Source organism: Typopeltis vanoorti, chromosome 5 (assembly GCF_054136105.1).
Source record: "Typopeltis vanoorti isolate ZY-2024b chromosome 5, IOZ_Tvanoo_1.0, whole genome shotgun sequence".
In the NCBI taxonomy this organism is placed as follows: domain Eukaryota; kingdom Metazoa; phylum Arthropoda; class Arachnida; order Uropygi; family Thelyphonidae; genus Typopeltis; species Typopeltis vanoorti.
This window is the reverse complement of record NC_143553.1, coordinates 136,485,774-136,511,115: the sequence shown is the minus strand read 5'-3', so window position 1 is coordinate 136,511,115 and position 25,342 is coordinate 136,485,774. Positions and strand designations below refer to the sequence as shown.

The window sequence follows — 25,342 nt, the reverse complement described above, 5'->3', positions numbered from 1 at the left end:
TCTCTTGGTGCACCTTATTAGGCATCTACCTGGATACTGAACAAATGAGGATGGACTGGCAATTTGGGACTTAGCCAACAAAATTGTATTCTTTGGCTTAAACCACAAATAAAATTATGGATAACATTACAGAATTTCATGCTGGCAGGGGCATCACCCGGTTTAAGCTTCCCCCCCCCCCCCCGTTGGTTTTGCCAGGGAACCAGGGCAAACAGCAAAAAGTCAGCTACTGTAACAAAATCAAGAAACAACACACCCCAAATCAACATCACCAGAGTTCAAGATCAGTACTATCAACATAAGAAGCCTGAATGCCAAAGAAATGAAACCAGCAGAAGAATTGGTTAAGTACCAGAATCGACATAGGGGTGACTGAAACAAAAAAAGACAAAAATTGTTGAGATCTTTCTAAGTAATAAATACAAGATGTTATATTCAGGCAATAACAATAACACTCATGGAAAAAGAATAACAGCTGTAGTATTCGGTACTAAATATGAGGCTAATGGTAGGCAATATCAAGTAGTGATGTGAGCAAATATCAGGATGCAGAACTGGATAATGAGACTTATTTGTGCCTATGATCCCACAGAAGGTTCTATTAAGGTAGAAGTGGAGAAATTTTTTGAGACTTCAGAGAAAGCAACCAACACAATGAAAACCAAAGAGTTGGTCATTGTTGGGGATCTAAATAGGAAATGATTGTTATGCATACAAAAGTATTTTGGAAAAATTTGGAGAAAAGAGCAAAGCTAATAATAATGGTAAATACCTGGTGGAATTTCTACTCAGGACATGGACCTGGTTATTACTAACACCATGTTCAAAAATAAAAATGTGCATAAATTCACATGGAGAGAAATGGCAAGGAATGAGTAAAGTCTCATTGACTATGTTATTGTTGATAGTGATGTTTTCCCATTGTTTCAGGAGACCAGAGTGTACCGAAGATTTGAAATTGTAAGTGATTGCTATTTAGTGTTGAGTAGGGTAAAATTGAATTTCATATTGAAAAGAAGAACATGTAAGACAGTTTTAAAGGGAATAATAGTTCTACAGCTCTCAGATGTGAACTGTAGACTAAAATATACAAACATTGTGGAATAAAAAATGAAAGAATTTGTGAACAGGAACCAAACTTTGGAGATTCAGTGGCAACCCCTGAATAAAACATTGACTGATTCAGCCAGAGAGGTGATGTCTGCAAGGATAGAAAAATCAGGACTCCATGGTGGGCACAGGAAGTTAGAGGCAGTGAAGGAAAAGAAGAAGGCATATCGAAAGTTCCTGGCGAATAATTCAGCTTGTGCTCTTAGAGAATACAGGGTCAAATATAAGAAAGATAAACACTGTTAAACTAGCTAAAAAAAAAAAGTCATAAGAAGACTTTGGTAAGAACATAGAAATAAATATCAGGAAGGTGGCACAATATTCTGGAGGCTATTGAAAAAGCTCAGAAATGGAGGAAAGAATGCTGTAACAGGAATTAAAGATGATAAAGGTGACATGAAAACCGGAGAAAAAGATATCCTTGATGTATTGAGTAATTACTTAAAAAAATTGTTAAATGAAACAAGGATGACATCATAGTGGTAAAAAAACACTGATTAGGCATGCAATCAGGAATGCCTATCCATACTTGAAGTACAAAAAGCCACCAAAAGTCTGAAATGCAGAAAGGTGGCATGAGTGATATTTGACCAGAAATGCTGAAGTGTGGAGGTATAAGTCTTAGTGGGCTGCACTGTATAGTTCAGAAGACTTGGGGAGTGGATTAAATTCCAGATGATTGGATAGAGCTCTCATGGCATCCATTTATAAAAAGGGGAAATAAAACATTGTGAGGATTATAGAGGAATTTCCCTACTGAGTTCTTGATAAGATTTATGCAAGTATACTTGAGAAACAGTTGAGAAGGATTGTGGAATGGAAACTTGGTAAAGAACAAGCTGGATTCAGACCAAATAGAGGCTGTCAGGATCAGATTTTCACTTTATGACAAATAGTTGAGAAATCATGGAAATATAACAAATCTGTGTGTAAGTTTTATAGATCTGCAAAAAACATATGACATAGTGCCAAGAGAAAAGCTGTTCAGAACACTACAATTACAAGAACGACTACAATCAAGGAATACGTAGTCTTTATTTGAGTTGTAAATCAGCAGTTAGTGTGGGAAGTACAAGAAGATGGTTTTGAAGTTAAATCTGCTGCCAGGCAAGTCTGTATGTTATCCCTTCTGTTATTCGTTATCTATATGGATCACATTATGAAGGAAACTGGTATCAAAATTGGAGATGTTTATCTCAGCAGAGAAGTTTATCTTTACTTTATGCAGATGATGTTATACTTTTAAATAAATCTAGTACAAGTGTGCAAGATTCCCTGACTGAAATGAATAACTGTTGTAATAGATTTGGTATGAAAATCAGCAATAACAAGACAAAGATGATGCAAATAGCCAGAAACACTGAAAATATCAACTGCATCATGAATGGAGAGCCTATATAACAAGTAAAATATTTCTGCTACTTAGGTGCAATTTTTAGTGAAGATGGTAAATTAAATATAGAAATAATCAACAAATCCTGTATGGTAGGAAGTCAGCTGAATAAATTCCACTTTATGTGGAATAAGAGAGAAATTATTCAAAACACTAAATTTGCTGTATATAAGACCATGTTCAAACCAGTTTTAACTTATGAATCTGAGAGGTGGGTTAGAAATAAAACACTGGACCAAAGACTAGAGACCATAGATATTAGTTCCGGGAAAGATTAGGGGTGTGAACAGATGGCATCAATGGTAATATCATATTAAAAACAAGAATATTGGAAAGAACTTGACATCGTTAGCATCCAAGAATGTGTTAGTAGAGCTAATCTCAGGTTGCATGGTCACTTATTATTCTTAAGTCATCGCATCTCTTGTTCCCCTACCCTTCCTGAAACCAAACTGATCTTCAAGAAATTCTTCCGCCTTAGATGCAATTCTCTGTGTTAGGATTCTCAAGTATTTTTGATGTGTGGGAAATGAGGCTTATTGTTCTAAAATCCTTGCGGTTCACTGCATTACTTTTCTTTGGTATATGTATAAATATTAAGGTCATAAAATCTTTTGATAATTCTCTTTTGTTATAAATTAAATTTATTATTTTGATTATTTCTTCACTTCCTTTCTTCTGAAGTTGTTTCAGGAATTCTGCAGGTATTTCATCTATTCCTTCTGCCTTTCCACGTTTGAGTTCTGATGTGGAAAGGCAGAAGGAATAGATGAAATTTAGTTGAGTTTACTGATGCCAATATCCTATTTTGAATAGATCTAAAGAAGTTATACTGTTTCCATTAAAATAAATTCTAGCAACTCACTAAGCGTTCATCAGTTACATTCCATTGAAATCGTGTTACACTGCAGTTCTTTTGTTTTAATAAAACTAATTTTATTGTTGCAATTTCTAGGTTTTATTTCATGATTCAGTGTCTATTGAACTTTTTTCTGTGAAGCTTGGCAAATACTTTTCACTCCTCAGATTCCGAACACTGTTATAAATATGTGAATATAGCTTGATTAAAAAAAACAAAAAACTACAGATATAATTTTGTTTTGTCTAATTTTGCCATTAAAATTATTATAATTGAAAATCATCATAGATGCAAATTATTATCCTTGTTGAAGATTTGATAAAATAAGCCCAGTAGGCAAAGTGGGATGAAATTAAACAGTTGTTTTAACTTCTAATATTTGATCTCTCTCTCTCTCTCACAAAAAAAAAAAAAAAAAAAAAGTGCTGCATAGAACTATGACAAGCAATCAATCCAAAAGAAGTGGAAATTATTAGATTTAGAGTCTAGTCTTGGGGTGCTTAAAGGTCAAAGCTGTATAACTGAGAGGATACCTCCACATAGCCTTTAAAGGAATGCGGAGAACCAACCAGGGCTTCTGACCTAATGTCCAATCCTCACCTTCTCGTGGTGCACCCTGTTGGGTATCTACTTGGATACTGAACGAACGAGGATGGGCTGGCAATTTGGGATTTAGCCGACCAAATTGTATTCTTAATTGGTTAAACCAAAATAAAAAATGATGGTACGACATGACAAAATTTCATGCCAGCTGGGCCGTTGCCCGGTTAAACAAGGCCCCTGTTGTTTTCCCCAGGAAACCAGGGCGAACAGTGAAAAGTCAGCTACCTACTGGAACAAATCTGAAAACAAACCCCAACTCATTACCAGAGTTAAAGATTGGTACTATCAATGTAAGAAGCCTGAATGGCAAAGAAATGGAGCTAGCTGAGGAATTAGATAAGTACCAGATCGACATAATAGGGGTGACTGAAACAAAAAAGACCAAAACTGGTGAGATCTTTCTGAGCAATAAGTACAAAATGTTATATTCAAGCAATGACAATCAAGGAAAAGGAGTAGCCATAGTATTCAACACAAAATATGAGGCTAATCTTCTTGAATGGCAGTCAGTCTCAAGTAGAGTAATGTGGGCAAATATGAGAATGGGGAACTGGACAATGAGACTTATTTGTGCCTATGGTTCCACAGAAGGTTCTACTAAGGTAGTAGTGGAGGAATTTTTTGAAGCTTTAGAAAAAGCAACTGACACAATGAAAAATGAAAAGTTGGTCCTTGTTGGGGAATCTAAATAGCAGAGTAGGAAATGATTGTGAGACATAAAAATATTTTGGGAAAATTTGGAGAAAAGAGCAAAGCTAATAATAATGGCAAATATCTGTTGGATTTCTGCTCAGGATATGGACTGGTTATTACTAACACCATGTTCCAACATAAAAATGTGCACAAATTCACATGGAGAGAAGAGGCTAGGAATAAGAAAAGTCTCATTGACTATGTTATTGTTGATAGTGATGTTTTCTCCCTGGTGCAGGACACCAGAGTGTACAGAGGATTTGAAATTGGATGTGATCACTATTTAGTCTTGAGCAGGATAAAATTGAATTTCATATTGAAAAAAATTAACATGTAAGAAAGTTTTAAAGCGAATAAAACTTGAGCAGCTCTCAGAAGTGAACTGTAGACTAAAATACACAAAGATTATTTAAGAAAAAATGAAAGAGTTTGAGAACGGGAATCAAGCCTTGGAGATTCATTGGCAAACTCTGAAGAAAACATTGATTGATTCTGCCAGAGAGGCATGTGGTGAGGTTGTCTGCAAGGATAGAAAAATTAAAACTCCATAGTGGACACAGGAAGTTAAAGAGGCAGTGAAAGAAAAGAAAGCATATCAATAGTTCCTGGCAAATAAGTCAACTTGTGCTCTTAGAGAACACAGAGACAAATGCAACAATGCTGAACACTGTGTAAAACTAGCTAAACAGAAGTCCTGGAAGGACTTTGGCAAGAATATAGAAAATAAATATCAAGAAGGTGGCAAAATATTCTGGAGGTTGTTGAAGAAGCTTAGGAATGGAGGAAAGAGTGCTGTAAAAGGAGTTAGAGATGATAAAGGTGACATGAAAACAGGAGAAAAAGATATCTTTGAAGTATGAAGTAATTACTTTGAAAAACTGCTAAATGAAACAAGCAGTGATGACGGCACAGTGGTAAAAAACACTGACCAGGCATGCAGTCAGGAATACATATCCATACTTGAAGTAGAAAAAGCCATCAAAGGCTTGAAATGTGGAAAGGCAGCAGGAGTAGATGATATTCGACCAGAAATGCTGAAGTATGGTGGTATAAGAGTCTTACAGTGGCTGCACTGCATAGCTCAGAACGCACGAACAGAGGGAAGAATTCCCGATGATTGGAGTAGAGCTCTCATAGTACCCATATGTAAAAAGGAATGTAAGAATTACAGAGGTATTTCTCTACTGAGTGTTCCTGGCAAGATCTATGCAAGTATACTTGAGAAACAGTTGAGAAGAATTGTGGAAGAAAAGCTTGGTGAAGAAGAACAAGCTGGATTCAGGCCAAATAGAGGCTGTCAGGATCAGATCTTCACTTTACGACAAATAGTCGAGAAAGCATGGGAATATAACAAAGATCTGTATTTAAGTTTTGTCGATTTGGAAAAGGCATATGACAAGGTGCCAAGGCATTATATCAAGCAATACTTAGTCTTTATTTCAGTTGTAAGTCAGCAGTTAGAATTGAGGGAAGTACAGGAAGATGGTTTAATGTTAAATCTGGTGTGAGACAAGGATGTACATTATCTCCTCTGTTATTCATTATCTATATGGATCACATTATGAAGGAAAGTGATATTAAACATGATATCAAAATTGGAGATGTTAATGTCAGCTCTTTGCTTTATGCAAATGATGTTTTACTTCTAAATAAATCCAGTACCAGTCTGCAGGATTCCTTTACTAAATTGAATAACTGTTGTAATAGATATGGTATGAAGGTCAGCAATAAAAAGACAAAGACAATGAAAATAGGAAGAATCATTGAAAATGTAAACTGTGTTGTGAATGGGGAACCTGTGGAACAAGTAAAACATTTCAGCTACTTATAGCACGATTTTTAGTGAAGATGATATCGAAACAGACAACAGAATCAACAAAGCTGGTATGGTGGGAAGTCAATTGAATAAATTCATTTGGAATAAGAGAGAAATTAGTCGGAACACTAAATTATCTCTATACAAGACTCTGTTCAAACCAGTTTTATCTTGTGGATCTGAGAGCTGCGTCAAAAGTAAAACACTGACCAAAGACTAGAGACCGCAGATATGAGATATGAGAGTCCTGAGAAAGATTAGAGGCGTGAACAGATGGCATCAATGGCAATATCATATTAAAAACGAGGATATTAGGAAAGAACTTCCTAACATGTACCCTCAAGGGGTGTATAGGATATGATAGTAGTACATGAAAAATTTACATCATTACTAACTTCCTATCTAAAATTTTCCTCCAAATCAGTCTGTTACTTGTCAAGACTCCAACATTATCAGATCTTATATTTCTATCGTCTAAGGCACTTTGTACCGTATCAATCCACCTATATCTTGGTCTTCCTCTGGGTCGTTTTGCTGCCAACCTGGCAGAGAACACTTGTTTTGCTAATCTTCCCTCACCCATTCTGTTTAAGTGACCATACCACCTGAGATTAGCTCTGCTAATGCATTCCTGGATTGAACAGTTTTTTGACCTGAATCCAGCTTGTTTTTCACCAAGTTCTTTCCTAATAGCCTTGTTTTTAATATAATATTGCCACTGATGCCATCTGTTCACGCCTCTAATCTTTCTCAGGACCCTCATATCTGCAGTCTCTAGTCTTTGGTCAAGTGTTTTATTTCTGACCCAGCTCTCAGATCCATAAGTTAAAACTGGTTTGAACACTGTCTTGTATTCAGCTAATTTAGTGTTCCGACTAATTTCTCTCTTATTCCATATGAATTTATTCAATGGACTTCCTACCATACCAGCTTTGTTGATTCTATTGTCTATTTCCATATTTAATTTGCCATCTTCACTAAAAATCGTGCCTAAGTAGCTGAAATGTTTTACTTGTTCCACAGGTTCTCCGTTCACAACACAGTTGACATTTTCAAAGATTCTACCTATTTTCATCGTCTTTGTCTTTTTATTGCTGACCTTCATGCCATATCTATTACAACAGTTATTCAATTTAATCAGGAAATCTTGCAAACTTGTAGTGGATTTATTTAGAAGTATAACATCGTCCGCATAAAGCAAAGAGCTGACATTAACATCTCTAATTCTGATATCATGTTTAATACCACATTCCTTCATAATGTGATCGATATAGATAATGAAAAATAGTGGGGATAATGTACATCCTTGTCTCACGCCAGAATTAACATTAAACCATCTTCTTGTACTTCAATTCTAACTGCTGACTTGCAACTCAAATAAGGACTAAGTATTGCTTGATATAATACCCCATTGACACCATATAACTGTAGTGTATTGAATAGCTTCTCTCTTGGCACCTTGTCATATGCTTTTTCCATATCGACAAAACTTAAATACAGATCCTTGTTATATTCCCATGCTTTTTCAACTATTTGTTGTAAAGTGAAGATCTGATCTTGACAGTTTTTTTTGGCCTGAATCCAGCTTGTTTTTCACCAAGCTTTTCTTGCACAATTCTTCTCAACCGTTTCTGAAGTATACTGGCATAAATCTTGCCAGGAACACTCAGTAGGGCAATACCTCTGTAATTCTTACATTCAGTTTTATTTTCCTTTTTATATATGGGTACTATTAGTTCTACTCCAATCATGAGAAATTCGTCCCTCTGTCCAAGCCTTCTGAACTATGCAGTGCAGCCACTGTAAGACTCTTATACCACCATACTTCAGCATTTCTGGTCGAATATCATCTACTCCTGGTGCCTTTCCATATTTCAAGCCTTTGATGGCTTTTTCTACTTCAAGTATGGATATGTATTCCTGATTGTATGCCTGTTGAGTTTTTTTTTTCCACTGTGCTATCACTGCTTGTTTCATTTAGCAATTTTTCAAAGTAATTACTCCATACTTCAAGGATATCTTTTTCTCCTGTTTTCCTGTTGCCTTTATCATCTCTAACTCCTTTTGCAACACTTTCTTCCATTTCTAAGCTTCTTCAGCAACCTCCAGAATATCTTACCACCTTCTTGATATTTATTTTCTATGTTCTTGCCAAAGTCCTCCCATGACTTTTGATTTACTAGTTTTATAGTGTTTAGCTTTCTTACATTTGTCTCTGTGTTCTCTAAGAGCACAAGTTGACTTATTTGCCAGGAACTTTTGATAAGCTTTCTTCTTTTCACTGCCTCTTTAACTTCCTGTGTCCACTATGGAGTTTTAATTTTTCTATCCTTGCAGACAACTTCACATGCCTCTCTAGCTGAATCAATCAGGGTTTTTTTGAAAGTTTGCCACTAAATCTCCAAGGTTTGATTCCTGTTCTCAAACTCTTTCATTTTTTCTTTATTAATCTTTGTGATTTTTTTTTTGTCTACAGTTCACATCTGAGAGCTGCTCAACTTTTATTGGCTTTATAACTTTCTTACATGTTATTCTTTTCATTATGAAATTCAATTTTATCCTGCTCAAGACTAAATAATGATCACTTCCAATTTCAAATCCTCTGTACACTCTGGTGTCCTGCACCAGGGAGAAAACATCACTATCAACAATAACATATCAATGAGACTTTTCTTATTCCTTGCCTCTTCTCTCCATGTGAATTTGTGCACATTTTTATGTTGGAACATGGTGTTAGTAATAAGTTTCAAATAACTTGAGGATTAAAATGAGACGGTCGAAGCCATGGGTCGCCAAACTTCTCTGACTGTCGACCCCTTCAAGAGTTTCTTGACTTTTTTATCGATCCCCTTCTATTTTACTATTACGTAATTATAATAGGATGCAAAAAAGACTTCTTGGTAAATATGTCATTTTTGCCCTACTTCATTGGCCTCCTTAACTATTTTCATGACCTTGCTCCATCTTACAGGTCCTATTCATATCGCTGTTGCCATTCAGGATGGAGATAATTCAAGTTAACCGAATTAAATATTACCCATACAATGATGTTTTATATTTTTCTATCAAACTCTAACAATGTTATATCAACCCCTGGGGGTCGATATCGACCACTTTGGCGACCACTGGTCTAAACTCTTTTTAGCCTGGCTTTGAATACGTTATTCAATTGTTGATTGTAGATATTAAAAACAATAATAAACTGAAGGACCTCCTGCGATGAGTCTTTTGACTCCATGGAGGCCTGAATAATAATAATAACAAACCAATGCAGATTATAGCACATTCAGATATTAGCATGTCATGTACCAAATGGAAGGAAAGCAGAAGAAACATATAGAATTAGAAAAATTATATGAAATAAGAATAAAAATTAATCATCAAAAAACTAAAATAACGATAGATACAATGTGGAATCAGTTTACTGATATTGAATGTGATAAGGATTAGCATAGTCCGACCACAGAAGAGTGAGCTCTCGTTGGTAGACTGCCAAGAAGAGTAGATTCATGCACATGATTTTGCATGTTGGTTAACAACATGCAAAATCATGTGCTTTATAGGTAAAATTTTCCAACTGTTATGCAAGAAAATAGTTACCACTTTAAAGACTACAATGATCATAAAAGAAATTAATTTTCCAAAGTGTAATAATAAACAACCCATCCCACAATACGGATTGATTACCCTATTATTGTAATGGATTCTCCTTCTGTTGACGTGTCGAAGGGTCTCGTATCTGTGGGTATACTATAAAATTTTAAAACCTTGAAATAGAAAAAGTGGAACAATTCAGATATTTAGGAGTAATAATCTCAAGCCAGCTAAATGGAATTGTAGAAGTGCCTAATCAAATAAAGAAGAATAATCAGGCTTTTTTTTTTTATTTCTCTCTTTCTCTCATGTATTCAGCTTACGAGGTATACAAATATAAATATCCTTAGGTAATATTTGGCTCAGTAAATGATGATGATCTGCTGGGGGATCAGATACAACTGAGTTATAGCAACTCTATAAAGAATCTATATGAACAGGGCATGTTTTTTGTATGGAAAATTACAGTCTTCTTAAGAAGGCTATAAACATGATAGAAACAACATATTGTAATGTTCATATTGGAGAAGTGAGGTTCTAGACAGACAGAGTTGTAGAAGTTGTAGGAAGCCAAAGCTTGAATCGGACTATAGAGCCATAGAAAGAAAGAAAAGACATGGAGACAGTGCCATATATAGGCTATTAGATATAACAATTTTAACAAGTCAAAAATCCAAAGTGTTGTTTATTTTAAAAAAAATAACCAAAACAGCTTGAACCTTTCAATTTCTTTCCTCTCATGTCTGGATATAAAGATTACGTAAAATCCATATACTGATTAATCTTCTCCAGTTCAGTGGATGCCAATGATTACACCCCTGCCTCTTCTCTCATAGACCATACAGAATTTATTTACATATAAATTCTTATTTCCAGTCCTCATCCAAAATTGACTTCTAAACAATTCAGATAGCCAGTTTTAACAGAAGTGACTGAACAAATCTTAATAAAGATCCCTAATACCAAATTTTATTAAATTCCATCCAATCAGTGCAGAATTATCGGTTTGAATTGTTTTGCTAATAAAAATGATCGTTGAACCAATGTATATCCTTAATAAATTATACATCCACCCAGATTGGCATTATTGCTGTAATATAATTTCATAAAAAAAATTGACCTTGCAGATGGATCAATTGAAACAAAAATTTGAAATGACTGAACAAATTTTGATAAGAAATTTGAATGTTGAATTTTGAAATATTGAAAAATCTGTATTTTACTTGATAAATTATATTCCTGTTTAATGTATTAATCAAGTGTATGCAAACAAAGTTTGTGCATGAAGTATCTTCATGACGAGGCTGCTTCCATATATATATATATATATATATATATATATATATAGAGGCTGTTGACTTCACATCAGTTGCCTTGGTATTCTGCAAAGCATACTTTCTTTCTTTGACTTTTACTGAGGTCTTATCAATGGGAGCCAGACTCAAGAATATACCAAGGGGGGGGGGGGGGAGCAAGAACACACTTTTATTACATTCTCGTTGCAGAACCTATGGAACTTGTAAAATATTTCGGATATTTAGGCACAATTTTTCGTGGAAATAGAAAATAGAATAAGCAAAGCTGATATGGTGAGAAGCCATGTGATTAAATATGTATTTAACTTGATATGAGAGATGGATTCGAAATTAAACAGTTGATCAAAGACTAGAGATATGCGAGTTATGAGAAAAATTACTAGTGAATACATGGCATCAATGACAGAATTATATTAAAAATGAAGATGTTACAAAGTAATTTGTCATTGTGTTAACATTCATGAATGTATCAGGAGTTAATTTAAGGTGTTGTGGTGGGGTCACTTAAACAGAAGGGGAGAGGGAGGGTGAGCAGATCAGGTGTTTGATGCAAACATGGTAGGAAATAGACCCAGCGGACCAAGATCTAGGTGGATTAATACAGATAGAATTCCCATGGAAGATAAAAATATAAGATCTGATAATATTGGAGTGCTGAAAGTTTGGGGAAAATTTGTTGACAGGATATTAATAATTTAAACTTAAGTCATGTACTGGATACCATCCTGTATATCCCATTGAGGGTACATATCAAGAAATTGATGACTATGGTCTTTTGAGACATTTGTATATTTAAAAATTTAGTGGAAGTAAGTAATTACTAGACTCTGTTTCATGATGTTATGGTTTGCTTATTCATTCACATAACTTATAACTTGAAGCTTTATTTGTATTTGTCTACCTCTAATCTTTCCTTCAAGATAGTAATATTCAACAACATGCTACATCGTTAAAGTCAGTATATACATACTCTGAAATCTTTTGTAAATGTTTTGTATAATTTAGATTGTATAAAGATTTCTGTATAAAAATTTATATTATTAGTGGAAAGTTATATTTAGAGCTAAAATTTTAAATCTTTTCTTTTTGTATCCTTTAGGCTTGACACCACTTCATTATGTGTGTTTTGGTGATGGTGGACGTTTACATAAACGACCAGAACTTGCTGCATTTTTAATTGCTTATGGTGCTGATACCTCAATTACTAATCAACGTGGTTACAATATTATTCAATCAGAGTTTAAGTGTCGCAGTAAAGATTGGACTATTATGAAAGCTGTAGTTGAAAGTTTACTTCACTTACCCAGTTTGGCATCATTAAACATAACACCACCTCCATATCCATTTCCATGGGCTCAGTCACCACCACCAAATACTTCAGACTTATTTAGTATCACCCCACCACCATGGGCTGTAACACTAAGACCACAGGCACCTCCTGCCCCATTTTATTCACATCCTTTGTTTCATTCCACTCCACATCAAAGCAGTGCACATTTATGGGAGAGGTATCATTGGTATAACACTATAGCATCATCGCCTCGCTCTTTACAGCACTATTCTAGGTGTGCCATCCGTACTGCCCTAGGTTATCAACGTTTAAGACATATCAAGGACTTGCCAATACCAACTACTCTACAGCATTATTTGCTCTTGGAATATAAAGAATGAATGAATTAATATATTCTTTTCTTCTTATTGTCTGATTGGTGCTTTGATTTAAGAGTTGCCAAGAACTGCCTAGCTGAAATACTGAAATAATGGACAGCATTGGGTGGCTTTCGATATTTTAGTGCCTGGAATGATATTGTTCTCTTGGACATGTTTCAACAGGGTAATGGTAACTGCTGTTGTTGAGATTTTAGTATTAAAACTGTTTTGGTAATGAGAACTGTTAAGATTAAGATGTTCTATAGACCTATTTAACAGAACCACAACTTCAGAGTATTATGTAACTGTTTTGTTTATAACAAAGTTTGGCATCATTATTTTATATAAAGGTATTATTGCATCCACCATATTTTTGCTGTGGAACAGATCATGCATTTATGTTTACTGTTTTTAACTATATTTTGCTTTGCAACCGTCAGTAATTTGTGAAGCATCCAGAGAGACCAAATATATTTAAAGGAAGCCTAAATAGTATCCATTGTCATGTGGTAGGACTGCCTATTTTTATTGTTAATCATTTGAATATGAAGTTGTAAACATGTTCCTAGTCATAGTGCTTTTGTTCATCAGGAAAAAAGAGATGCTTTAATGTCCTGTCTGTATATTTCTTTAAAGACGGTGAGAAAACAGTAAAACAAATATTTGCCTGTAGCAATGTATATATTTTGTATATTATGTACCTGATATCTGGTAGTTAACTTCTATTTTGTTATATTTTTCATTTTTTTTTTTTAAATATGAGTAGTTGTAAGCCACATTATTAATAGAATGTATTTAAATGCAATGCACGCAATTTGTAATATCACATGCTGTATATTTCTGAAAGTCATTTGTGAATACTAGTATAAACCTGGAAAGGAGTACATTCGATTCATTCTCATATTATTTATATTTTAAATTTGTATGCTACATAATGTGGTTTTGGAAGGGATTCATAGTGCACTGTTTTAAATAAGTTAACAAGAATTTATTTCATTAGAAGAAAAATGTAGATATTGGTAAAAACTATTCATCAGTGGCTCTACCTATATATTCAGACCATCAGCAATGCAAATAATTGCAGACTCATTCATTTTACTTCAAAATTTTCAGATGTAGGGCATCATTGTAACTGTAAATTGTACTTTTAATATTTATATGCTGATAACATAACCGTTTTATTGAATATTTGCTCTAAAATCATCTTAGTTTGTAAAATTTTTCATCTTTGCATAAGCACTAAGGAGAAGATCATTTCTATATCTATGGAGAAAAAAAAATTAAGTTTTGATGCTAGTCAGTGAAACCTCTAAATGTGAACCGTCTCTTGTTAAACCAGTCCACCTGCCTGATGGGACCAAGTTGGACCATGCATACTGTTTTCTGTGTTGATTTAATGGTGTATAAGAGGCAACAGTCTTTAATATTAAAATTTATCTTATTTTCTAAAATACAATTTTTATATGATCTCATGAATATTAAACTTAGGCCATAGGAATGAAATTGAAATAAACTATTATCAAATAGTCGCCACTATTTCCACGTAGTTTTGGTTGAACTTAGACTTTTACTGAGTAAATGTATCTGCATCATTTTGCTAATTCATTAGCAAAATTAATAATTCATTTTGCTAATGAATTAATTTTATATATTGTCATTATGCTGTTCATCTTATGTTTATCATTATAAGAAACTTCTGAAAAAATGCATTTATCTGACATGGAAGTTTTATGAGATGCACAGTCAGCTAAATAGCTGTGCTCATATGGTTCTTAATGTGATTTGGTTACGTATATTTATCCAGGAATGTTTGATCAGAAATTTTCTTATGTGCTTTTCAATTTATTGTAACTGGGATATTCCACCTCTGTTGTCAGTTGACTCAAAGGGAACAAAAAAAGAAATTTTTTTTTTTTTTGCAAATATTGAACATCATTGCTATAAAACAAAAGCTAGTTTATTTCTGACAAGGAAAATTCAGTATTTGACTATTTTGTTTGTGTATTTTGAAGGCTTGGATGTGTTCTCCTTCTTTGCAATGCAAGTGCTGATTGATGTTATGTAAGTGTAACTTTCTCTATTAATTCAGGGTATTCATGTCATGCTTTACATCATTGTGAAATGAATACTCTGAAATATATTCCAAAGAGAGCTGGTTATACTCGAATAAAAAAAATTTTATATGCTTTAAAAAAAAAAAACAACTGGCATGTTTATTGGTTTGTACACCATTAATCGTTTTGCCTATGGTTTTCTTAGATATTGCTCTATAAAATCAAGCCTTGTATTAGCATTACTTCCTTTCCATGGACTTGGTCTTAATTTTTTACAGATGTCTATTATTATAATATTCAGAAGAAATTTCAGATTCTTCTCATTTAGACTACAGTATTGATTTCAGTGTTTTATGTTGTGCTACTTACATTTGGGCACTATCAAAATTATTTCAATATAAATTTATGTACTATGGGTTATTAAAGTTTGCAAAAATATTAGTTAGTTTTAAAATCACTAATCAAAATTATTTCTCAGTCTGCAAAGGTGGCCATTTCACTAAGGTTTAACTGTGCTAGCATAAAATATTTAATATCTGTATATAATTGCTTCTGTTAAAACCTTGAGTGCAATTTAGTTTTTTTGTGGCCTCATTGTACATGGTAAATTAGATTCAGGCAATCAGCAATTTCAAATAAATGATTATATTATATTTATATATATGCTTTGCTGTACTGTTACTTTTTTCATTTTTAAAATGTTTGTTTCTGTTGTAAGTGAACTACCAAAATTTATAATTCTTTGACAGAGCAAGTAATTTTATCTGTGAGTGAAATTTTAGTTGCATTTTCACAAAAGAACTTGGGGTGGGGCGGGAGTGGTGTATCAATTCTGTCAGAAGTTAGTAAGTTAGTTTATCTGAAAATTTTTCACTCATAAAGAGTTGTCCTTTTGCTGCTCTTTTAAGATGCAAATGGAAATCATATACAGATGATAGTCAAAAAGATTTCATACTTCTATCTTGCAACCAGCTTGGTAACATGTTGCATACCTTCAAGTTTTTTTTAAAAATAAACTTGTGTAGGGTGCACTGCATAAAACAGCCACATTAATTATTAATAAGAACAACAACAAAGATTGAAATAAGATGTATTATGAATATTTTGCCAAAATGACTATAATTAACTGAATGCAAAGGTCAGACAAAAATAGCAAATAAACAGTTCTGTTTACATGTTCTGTGGATGCAGTTAAGGAGGGTCACTGCAAATTGCGTATTTTTGTTCCAGTATACTACATTACACCCAGAACAGGCAAACCAGCCTCATGAACACATGGATTAGTCATAAATAGTATGTCCCAGCCATAGGTCTGATTCATCAGCTGTATACTGGTCCCAAGCCTGGATAAAATGGGGGGGGGGGCAATGGTGAACTACCTTGGAAAAATCTCACCAGAAATACTTCATGGCAAGAGCACTTGGCTACAAAGTTACCCAAGAGTCAGATATGGCTGAAAAGGGTTAAATCACCACCATATTACACCCATATCTTAAGTAAATTAGTAAAGTTTTATGTTTATTAAATTAAATGTTTTGGATGGATAAGGCAGACTTCAAGAATGCCCGTAGCCATTTATTGATAATAGATTTTATGCTTATTTGACAAATATTACATTTCAGAAATTAGAAATTTCTGGAATGTGAATTAGAACTGACTGAAATGCTGATCTAAATCATTTTTTCAGTAATCTCATTAATTTTCAGAAAGTGAGACCTAATACAGTATTGTTTTATTTTCTACAAGGAATATCCCCCCCCCCCCCCAAACTTGCTTTAATCTTCAATAACTCCAGGGTTTCTAATATCGTTTCTTATAGGTTAATTTTTTCTTTATATTTTTTTAACTAACAAGTTGCATGCAGTTGAGAAATGGTGTTTTAAGCCAAGAGGACATCCAAATTTCAAAGCTATAGATGTGGTCAGTTTGTGCTAGCATTGAAGTTAAGGCCATCCTCAACCCCTCTCCCAGAAAGTGACAAGGAGTTCAGTGCTCATAGTTGGTTATGGGAAATCTTGATGCTTAGAACTGATAACACCCTCGTTCTAAGCATGAAGGTGTTATCATCAAAACCATGCATAGCATATGAAGTTAATTTTTATATGTAAGAATATTGTAGCATTTGTGTGGAAATTTGAAGATGGCCATCTGTTATGGCATGAATGGCCACAGCAATGGGTGACCTAACTGTAAGATGTAATCCAATGTCAAAATCGATCCATTAGTTTCTTCAAAGCTTTCTATGGTATGTATCCAAAGGTGATCATGTTGGCTCTCTAGTGTGGTTCAAGTAGTAGAATCCATACTGTATTTACAGTCATAAAAATATACATTACATCTATCTACCAATAATTGTCTGAACACCTCTGTTATTTGAAGTTATGGAACATTCCAGCCTTGTTAATAACATAAAAACTGGTTTACAGATAGTAGGATGCAGTATTTCATCATAGCAGTTGAATACAGGTGGTCAGCAACACAACATGAACTCACTGACTTTGAGAGAGGGTCATTGGTGGCATGTTCATATGCACCATTGCCACTCAACTGGAGCACCCAGAAATCAATGGTTGGCAATATGATCAATAATTGGACGTTCTGGCTTTAGTGTAGGAAAACACACAGGGTGGCTGCCGAAAATGATAGAGATAGGAGGGTGTTAAAACAGGTACGATTGGCACAGACCATCCATGATGAGTTCCAGAGCTCCAATAACAACATGGTAAGTAGTAATACTATATGAAAACAACTCCATTTACTGGGTTTCCACAGAAAAGCAATGCCACACAAACTGAACATCACAACAATGAACAAGGCATCTCAGCCTGGTGCAAAGAGCATATGAATGGACAATTGACCAGTGGAAAACGGTACTCTGGAGCAATAAATCAAGATTTACCTTTCCAGTCTGATAGGTGGAGGCTGGTGAATGCTTATCACAGTGTTGTACCCATAGTAAAGTTTGGTGGCAGAGGAGTAATGGTGTTGGATGCATTCAGCTTGTTTGAAGTGAGACCACTGGTTGTCTGTAGTTCCATTAAGGCAGCTCAGTAGTACCTGGATAATCAGGTGCTGCCTACACTATGGAGTTTTTATGGAATGGACTCATGTTACTATCAAAGTGACTGCTTGATAGTAACATGGGTCCATGCCACCAAGCTGCAGCTATATTATGGAATGGTATGAAGTGATGGGTGTTAAATGACTGCCCTGTCCTGTGGAACGAATTGGAGTGACGAGTGAGATCAAGAGCAGCATGTGCTCGATCTTCTGATGAACTCTGTGCTGCCTTTGATAGAACAGAAACAAATGCCACCTGATGCCTGCTGCCCATTGGCATAAAGCCTCCCTCAAAGGGTGCAGGAGGTAATCAGTGCCAATGGTGGACATACCTGATATTAGGATTTGCCTGCTGGTATCAATTGTAAATTACTAAAGTGTCTGGATAATTATTGGTAGATAGTGTATACCTAATTCCTTGTTAGGAGGGTCCCTCCCAACAAGGAAACCCTAAACGAATAAATGAATACCATCAGTACACTGCTAATATCCCATCAACTGCAGAATTACTATTCAGTTTATGCAACAACTCTAGTGCCTCTTCCTCATTCCCGAGTCATCTAGTATAGAGATTGCCTTGATCTTGTTTCATGTGCCAATTTATAGTTATTAGCAAAATGGCACCTATTAGTTGAACAATGTCTTCTGCATCCTCCACCTACCTTTTAACATCTGCGTTCAGTAGTTATTTCACAACTGTTCTTTTACTTCCAGTATATAACGACAAAATTCTTTTGGGTTGTGTAGCCAGGTCTTCCTAGCACATATTTTTTCTTGCAAATCATTTGCTTAATAAGATTGGATATCTATCAATTCTACTCTGTTTATTAGAACGAAGTATAAACTTTAATAAAAAAATGCTATTATACGAAGTGCATAATTATGGCTGTATCCTCAATGGTCATTTCTATACACTAGTAGCTGACCTCTAGCTTGCTGTAGGCACAACATGTGCAAACACATTTTTCTCTTTATTTATTTATATATATATATGTAAAGCATCTGTGAATAGTCTGGATAACATTTCCTCTACCATAATTCTAGTTGATTCTATTTTCCAATAAACTTTTTCTAGGCCTTTCAGCCGGTTCCCGAGTTAGTCTATCTCTATCCAGCAGCTAGGCTTGTACCATCCTATCAGGAAAATCGACCGTAAATCTTACCATTTCTAAACAATGAGTGGTTTCAGGACCACAACTGTCTGAAGTGCTCTCGTCCAGATACATCTAAAATCGTCGATAGCCGTTAACTCAGCTTTCGGTAATTCCTAAGAGTGGATATCGGCTTCTGATTTTTAAATTTAGTAAGGTCTAAAATAGCTGCTCCTACCTCTTTTGGTGAATAAATTAGCATTAAATGATTTTTTATTTATTGGAAATAGAACTGCCGGTGATATTTTCAAATGAAAATACTTTTTATTCTGAATTTATTTGATTTCAATTCTTTATCTTCTGTTTTAATTTTAAACATGGGTTGTGAAAACAAGGCAATGCATTTCTGGTTAGAGAGCAAAATTTTGAACCCTTTCCACCACTGTGACATATAGGCAGAATTAATTTTATGGCTGTTCATTTGATCTAAATTCATATGCATATAACTTGCTCTGGCTAGACGACTTTTTGTAAACTGAGAATCTATTAAAATCTGTGATTCGTTTCATTTTTATTTAAATTAAGGGGATGTTAAATCCCAAACAATGTGGTTAATATCCCCTTAATTTAAATAATGTTTATATCGCCGAAATGAAGCCTATTGGGTCTTTATATTTAAGTTTCGTTTTTATTTTGAATCAGTTCACTTTTAGTGGTCTGATTAAAAAAAAAAAAAAAAAAAAAAAAAAAAACCACACTAAATCAGAAAATAATCTATAGTGTTAGATTAGCCCACGAGATGGCGGCAATCATCTGTTGTACTCTCCTCACTGGATGCCAAATAAACGACTGGTAGTGTGGGGCCAGCTATTCTGTGATTGTTTTAGGGTGGAAGATAAGTGTACACTAGTCTTCAAAAGTTAGGGTTAAATGGCCTGGTGTACTTACTTTGGACAATGAAAGGAGTTAGCGTAAATTAGTATAATTGACTTAAATTTTTTACTAATAAAGTAAAACAAAAATGATCTTGAGTTTGAGACGAAAAACCTGCTTGCCTATCCAGATATCGACAAACTGGGGAACTGGCCGAAAAAGGTTGAGTAAAAGTTTCTCTAATAATAAGAGTTTAGAACTGTACTTATGCCGCTCTTTCTTCAAGCGACCTAGCAACTTAGATGGCACATAATACTTCCACTGAACTACACAGGCCTCTCTACTAATGAAGTTTATTTTAAAATTTTAATGTATGTTGTAACAAAAATAAATCTGCTAATATCTTTTTATTCTCCAGAGAGAGAAGGTGAACAGTTAAGGCGTAACGTTTTTGAAAACTGCAGGGCAATCAGTCACCAGCCTTAGTTAATATATATAACTCGCCCAAGGTTATCAATTATTTTAAACGACATTCTTAAAAATAGAGTAGAGACCGCCACCTCGTTGTCTCTTGAGTTTCCAGAGAGAAAATCTGCAAAAGGCTCAGAAAAAGTTCCTCTAGTCAATGACTAGAATCGAACTTAGAAAGAACTGTCATTCTTTGGGTGCTGTAGATGCAAATACCTTTTCCATGAGACTACTTAACAAAAACAATGGATAAGTTTTATTTGCTTTTTAACTGCGTATTCTCAACATTTTATTTAGATTTGTTGAGAGGAATAGCAAATATTCCTTCATTCTTTTGGACTAATCAGTGATTGAAAAGCATTCGTATTCAGAAACATGCCATATGACATTAGCTTTCAATATATTTCTCTGCTAATATGGAATCTAAAAAGCCATTTCCCACGCATTTTACAGAAAATTTAATACACTTGCGTCATTACTATAAGGTCGACAGGTTCAAAAGTGTGAGCAACATGTTTCAGAATGCCCCAACATGTTTCACAAAATCGAAGTTTATATTAATATCAACAGAGATCATGTTTGTGTACCCCTGCGGAAATACCGTTTAAATCTATAACGCTAGGTAGCCCAAAGAAAGACTCTGTTCTAATGTCGATTCTAGGCGCCAACTAGAACGAACTTTTTCTACTTCTTTCTCCACCAGTTCTTGGTTTCTTTAATCTGCCTTGTGCGATTAGGGTTTTCTATTCTGGAAACTCAAGTTTTTTTGTTTTTTTTTCAACCAGTGAATTTAAGAAAATCAACTGTAGATCTTGCACTATTTCAGACAACCGTGTATGATGTTAGGGACCATGAGATGTCTGCCATACTCTCTTCCCTAGATGCTATATTTATTAAAATTCATTAACAGTCTTGGACCAGCTATGATGAGTCGCTAAGAGCAGAGATTGGTATTCCCCAAGTTTTCAGTCTAAATGACCTCGCCTATTCCCTTTTGGGAATAAAATGCATTTAGCAGGCGTGTTTTATTTAGAATTGATATTGTAATAATAATAATAATAATAATGCTATACTTTATATTAAGACAGTGTTTCTCTGTCATTTAAAAACATTAATTATGGTGCTCTATCTACTTTTTTGGAAAACTGATGCAACATTTTTTTCATATTAACGTATTGTTTATTCTTGGTAGTAGAGAAAGCTAAACAACATGTGGTCGTAAGCACGTTCTCTTAAAGCCAATTTCAAGTCATGACAGGTGCGGAAACACTGTATTAAAAATGTCATGCTTTAATGCAATTATGCAGATAAATGAGATGAAAAACCAAATATTTGATGTAAATTCAGTACTAGATAGTTTCACAGCAGACACATTTATAACAATGACCAGTAGAGGAAGGATCAAATAAGATGGGGAAAAGTAAACAAACACGTTGGCGAAGCACATAATTTACTAGAATTCCAGTCAAAATATACACTACAGTCTGATGTTGCACAATACAACTGCACAGCATTATTGTTTCACCAAACCACATTGCGAAACACGGATAGGATTGATATGTTTACTTATGTGTGTATTTGTAATGTGTTTTCCCCTTCTTGACTTTATTTTCTTTTTCTCTCTATTCCCCCACTTCTCTCTCTCTCTCTTTATTTCAAATACGCTATTCTCAGACATCATCCCTGAGAACAAAACAGTCATAATTAGAGTTAGGTTGCTGATGTTGGTACAATCTTGTCACCACCGAACTGCCTTTAAGCTCAACTTCTGATGTCGCCATCTGAGGGCAATACTGCCTTTCACTGTATTTCGAAACGGTCATTGCTATTTTCTCATCCGAGTTACTGCTACAAGAAGCGGCCGCGGAGGTGTCCGTTTGCTTGTTGGGTGCAGGACTCCAGTTTTCTTCTTCGTCGTCTTCTTCTGCTATCGCTAAATCGGAAGGGGGAAGCGCTATGGTATGATGTTCTTCTCTTAAATCCGCCCTTCGATAACTTAACCTCGCTGGAATTGGAGTATCAAACCTTCGTCGATGACAAAGAACTACCAGAGCTACTAAAACTCCTACAACTACCCCAAGAGTGACAGGAATGGCTACAAGCAACGAACTGGGGTGACCAGGATGGATCGATACGCTTCGACTCCAACCTAAAGTTATGGTCTTTGGCCCTGTAATTGAAAAGAGAATTCAAATGAATTAGTTTAACGTAATTGTATTGAGCGAAACTAAGAGTAAGATCTAATAATAAATGCGTTCAGGTCCTTGGACTGTTCAAATATGGTGTGGTTTTATTTTCTGTATTACATGAGAATTTGACTTGAATTAAATACAGATTTATTAACTTATTTTAATATAAATTAAGATAATTTAATTATCTTGATAATAAATCAATATGAATTATTAAATTTAAAAAAATCAGCCAATGCCTTTTATTCGCTTGTAGGCTTCCGCGTGGTTAGCCTAGTGGCTTTGAGCTTCGCAACCATATGCCTGGGAAGGAGTGTCCTAGGTTCGATTCCCGTCGATGACGTAAGGAGCATAAGGATCTTCCTCAGCCATAGCCAAGTTAGCCGGTCTTGGGCGTGGACAGCAGGATTTTTTCCTCCAGTTTATCCTGGGGTTTTTCCTCCCGCAAAGCAGGCAAACCAGCTCCGTGAACACACGCTTCAATAGATATGGGATACCACTGGGAATAAGGAGCAACCAACTTATTCTGCTGGATTATTAGTTATGGAAGCTTACGGGGTAAAATGTGTAAGCCTGGCCGAAAGTGTAACATACGATGAGGTAGTAGGCAAGGCGTTTCAATCTTATCTACTTTTTGGAGACTGAATGAGCAGTGCAATCTCCACCAATAGAGATAACTAGCCTAGTCGTATCACTAATAAGCCGCAACCGATGAAGATAAATTCATTTATATTAAGACACGATGAACAATGAATTAATTTTTTTCATAATTTAATCCAGTACTACGTATTTACCAGAAATAAATAACTTAAAGGTAATTTAGAAATTGATAAGCCTACTTGAATGGCAATGAAACCGAAGAAGGACTTGTGTTCATTTTACCAAAATAGACTTTTTAGGATGTTCATGTGTCAGTTAAAAGATGGAATCATATCTTATGTACATTATATACCATAATAAAGTAAACAGAAATAACTTAAAAAGTTAACTTAACTAATAATAAATCTACTAACGGCTTTCATTCCCCAGAAAAAGTAAACAAGGGCATTAGTGGATTTATTAATTTTAAACAATAAAAATGAGGAAACATATTACCGTCAATGATTATGTTAGTTTTCCAAGGCTTGAAACTTCCATAAATTGAAGAAAGGAGTAATGGTAAGTTTTTTGTTGTGATGTATTCCAGAAATAAATAACACTTTATTATAAATTGATAAATATTTCTGGACATTTTTGTGGCATTCTTCAGAATTCCACACAACCAATATTTTTCTCCCGGTTCACAGTTTCGCATAATTTTTATAGATTTTGATCAGTCGAACACAGACAGAAGGTTGCAAAAACAAACACTGCTACCAGGTGTTAGCAAACGAGTAAGGAGAAGGAAAGAACATCTCTTGATGTGCTTCTTGAACAGATGGATGTTATCTACTCCTACTTCTGTTTCAAAGAGTAGAAGTACACGGCATAAAAGAAGAGAAGTGTTGTTTCGGTAGGTTTGAAATTAGGCAAGAACTGGTTATTGATTGATAGTATGCAATGTGTTTACGGGTTTAAGAGAAATTGGAGGAACAGCCATAGTCAATTCAACAGAAGAGTATCTATTAAATACGTATAGAAAAGGTACATTGTAGATACAGAACGTCTATGGGAAAGTGGTTGGAGAGAGTCTGTGAATGAAAGTTAACCAGTAAACCATCTTCATCAGTTAATGAGATTTCTCTCTTCAAGAAAGCATCGAGCATTATCATGAAAAAAATTGGGGCATAACCACAACAGTAAAATAAATTAATTAATATATAATACGTAATATTTTTATTCTTTTGGAGTAGGCGAGGCCATTTAGACCTGTTTTACTTTTGGAGAATGAGCAGTAGTTAAGTAGCAACAAATGGGACAATGTTAAATCAGAACGAAAAGAGCGACTTGATCGGAAAACAATGTCGTGTTCTTCATATACCTAAAGCTGGACAGCTAGAATTAGGTCGACGGAAAAACTCTGAGTCCAGCATATTATATCTGCAAGCTGGTGTGTTATCTAACTGGCTTGTGTGCTTTTCCAGATAAAAACCTACTATTAGATAGGAAAAAACCCATCATCTTCGTTTTGAAAATTTGAAAACTCACTTTCTTTTGAAAATTGAAAAGACTTAAAAAAAAAAAAAAAAAAAAAAGTTTATTGCATTTTAGATGAAATTGGAATCGATGACTTTCCACTGAAGGATAAATTTGCAGCCTGATTATTTGGGAGGTTAACTCATCCACTTTCCAACCAACAGTCTGCAGGTTTGAATCCTCCCTTAACATGGATGTTTGTGATTGTCTGTAGCTGGGAGATGAATTTCGTAATCTGGTGTGAGACCAGATTACGAAATTCATCTCCTCCAATATCCTCCTTATTGGAGGCCTGAAGTGGCTTGAAAAAGTTCCATGTTTCGTCTATAGAGCAGAGTTTCATCAAAATAAATAAAAAATACCACAAAAATATAAAAATTCAATCAAAATTGGAAACAAAATCCTTAGCGTACCCCCGGTACTAATGTACCATAGTTGACAATCTTTCGTGGATTGGA

The 25,342-nt window shown here is 34.7% G+C and overlaps 2 protein-coding genes across 2 annotated transcripts in view; one reads left to right on the top strand and one right to left on the bottom strand.

Annotated features, from left to right (window-relative positions):
- The window catches only part of LOC150106849 (uncharacterized), a 99,174-nt gene extending 83,427 nt beyond the window's left edge, over positions 1-15,747 (top strand). Inside the window, exon 5 of the mRNA XM_090392767.1 lies at positions 12,484-15,747. Coding sequence (XP_090248893.1) covers positions 12,484-13,055 — 572 coding nt within the window. The 3' untranslated portion in view covers positions 13,056-15,747. The remainder of the gene's footprint in view (positions 1-12,483) is intronic.
- Positions 15,748-22,250: 6,503 nt separating this feature from the next.
- The window catches only part of LOC150106848 (fibroblast growth factor receptor-like 1), a 76,771-nt gene continuing 73,679 nt past the window's right edge, over positions 22,251-25,342 (bottom strand). Inside the window, exon 7 of the mRNA XM_090393490.1 lies at positions 22,251-22,750. Within this exon, the coding sequence (XP_090249616.1) occupies positions 22,251-22,750 (500 nt within the window). The remainder of the gene's footprint in view (positions 22,751-25,342) is intronic.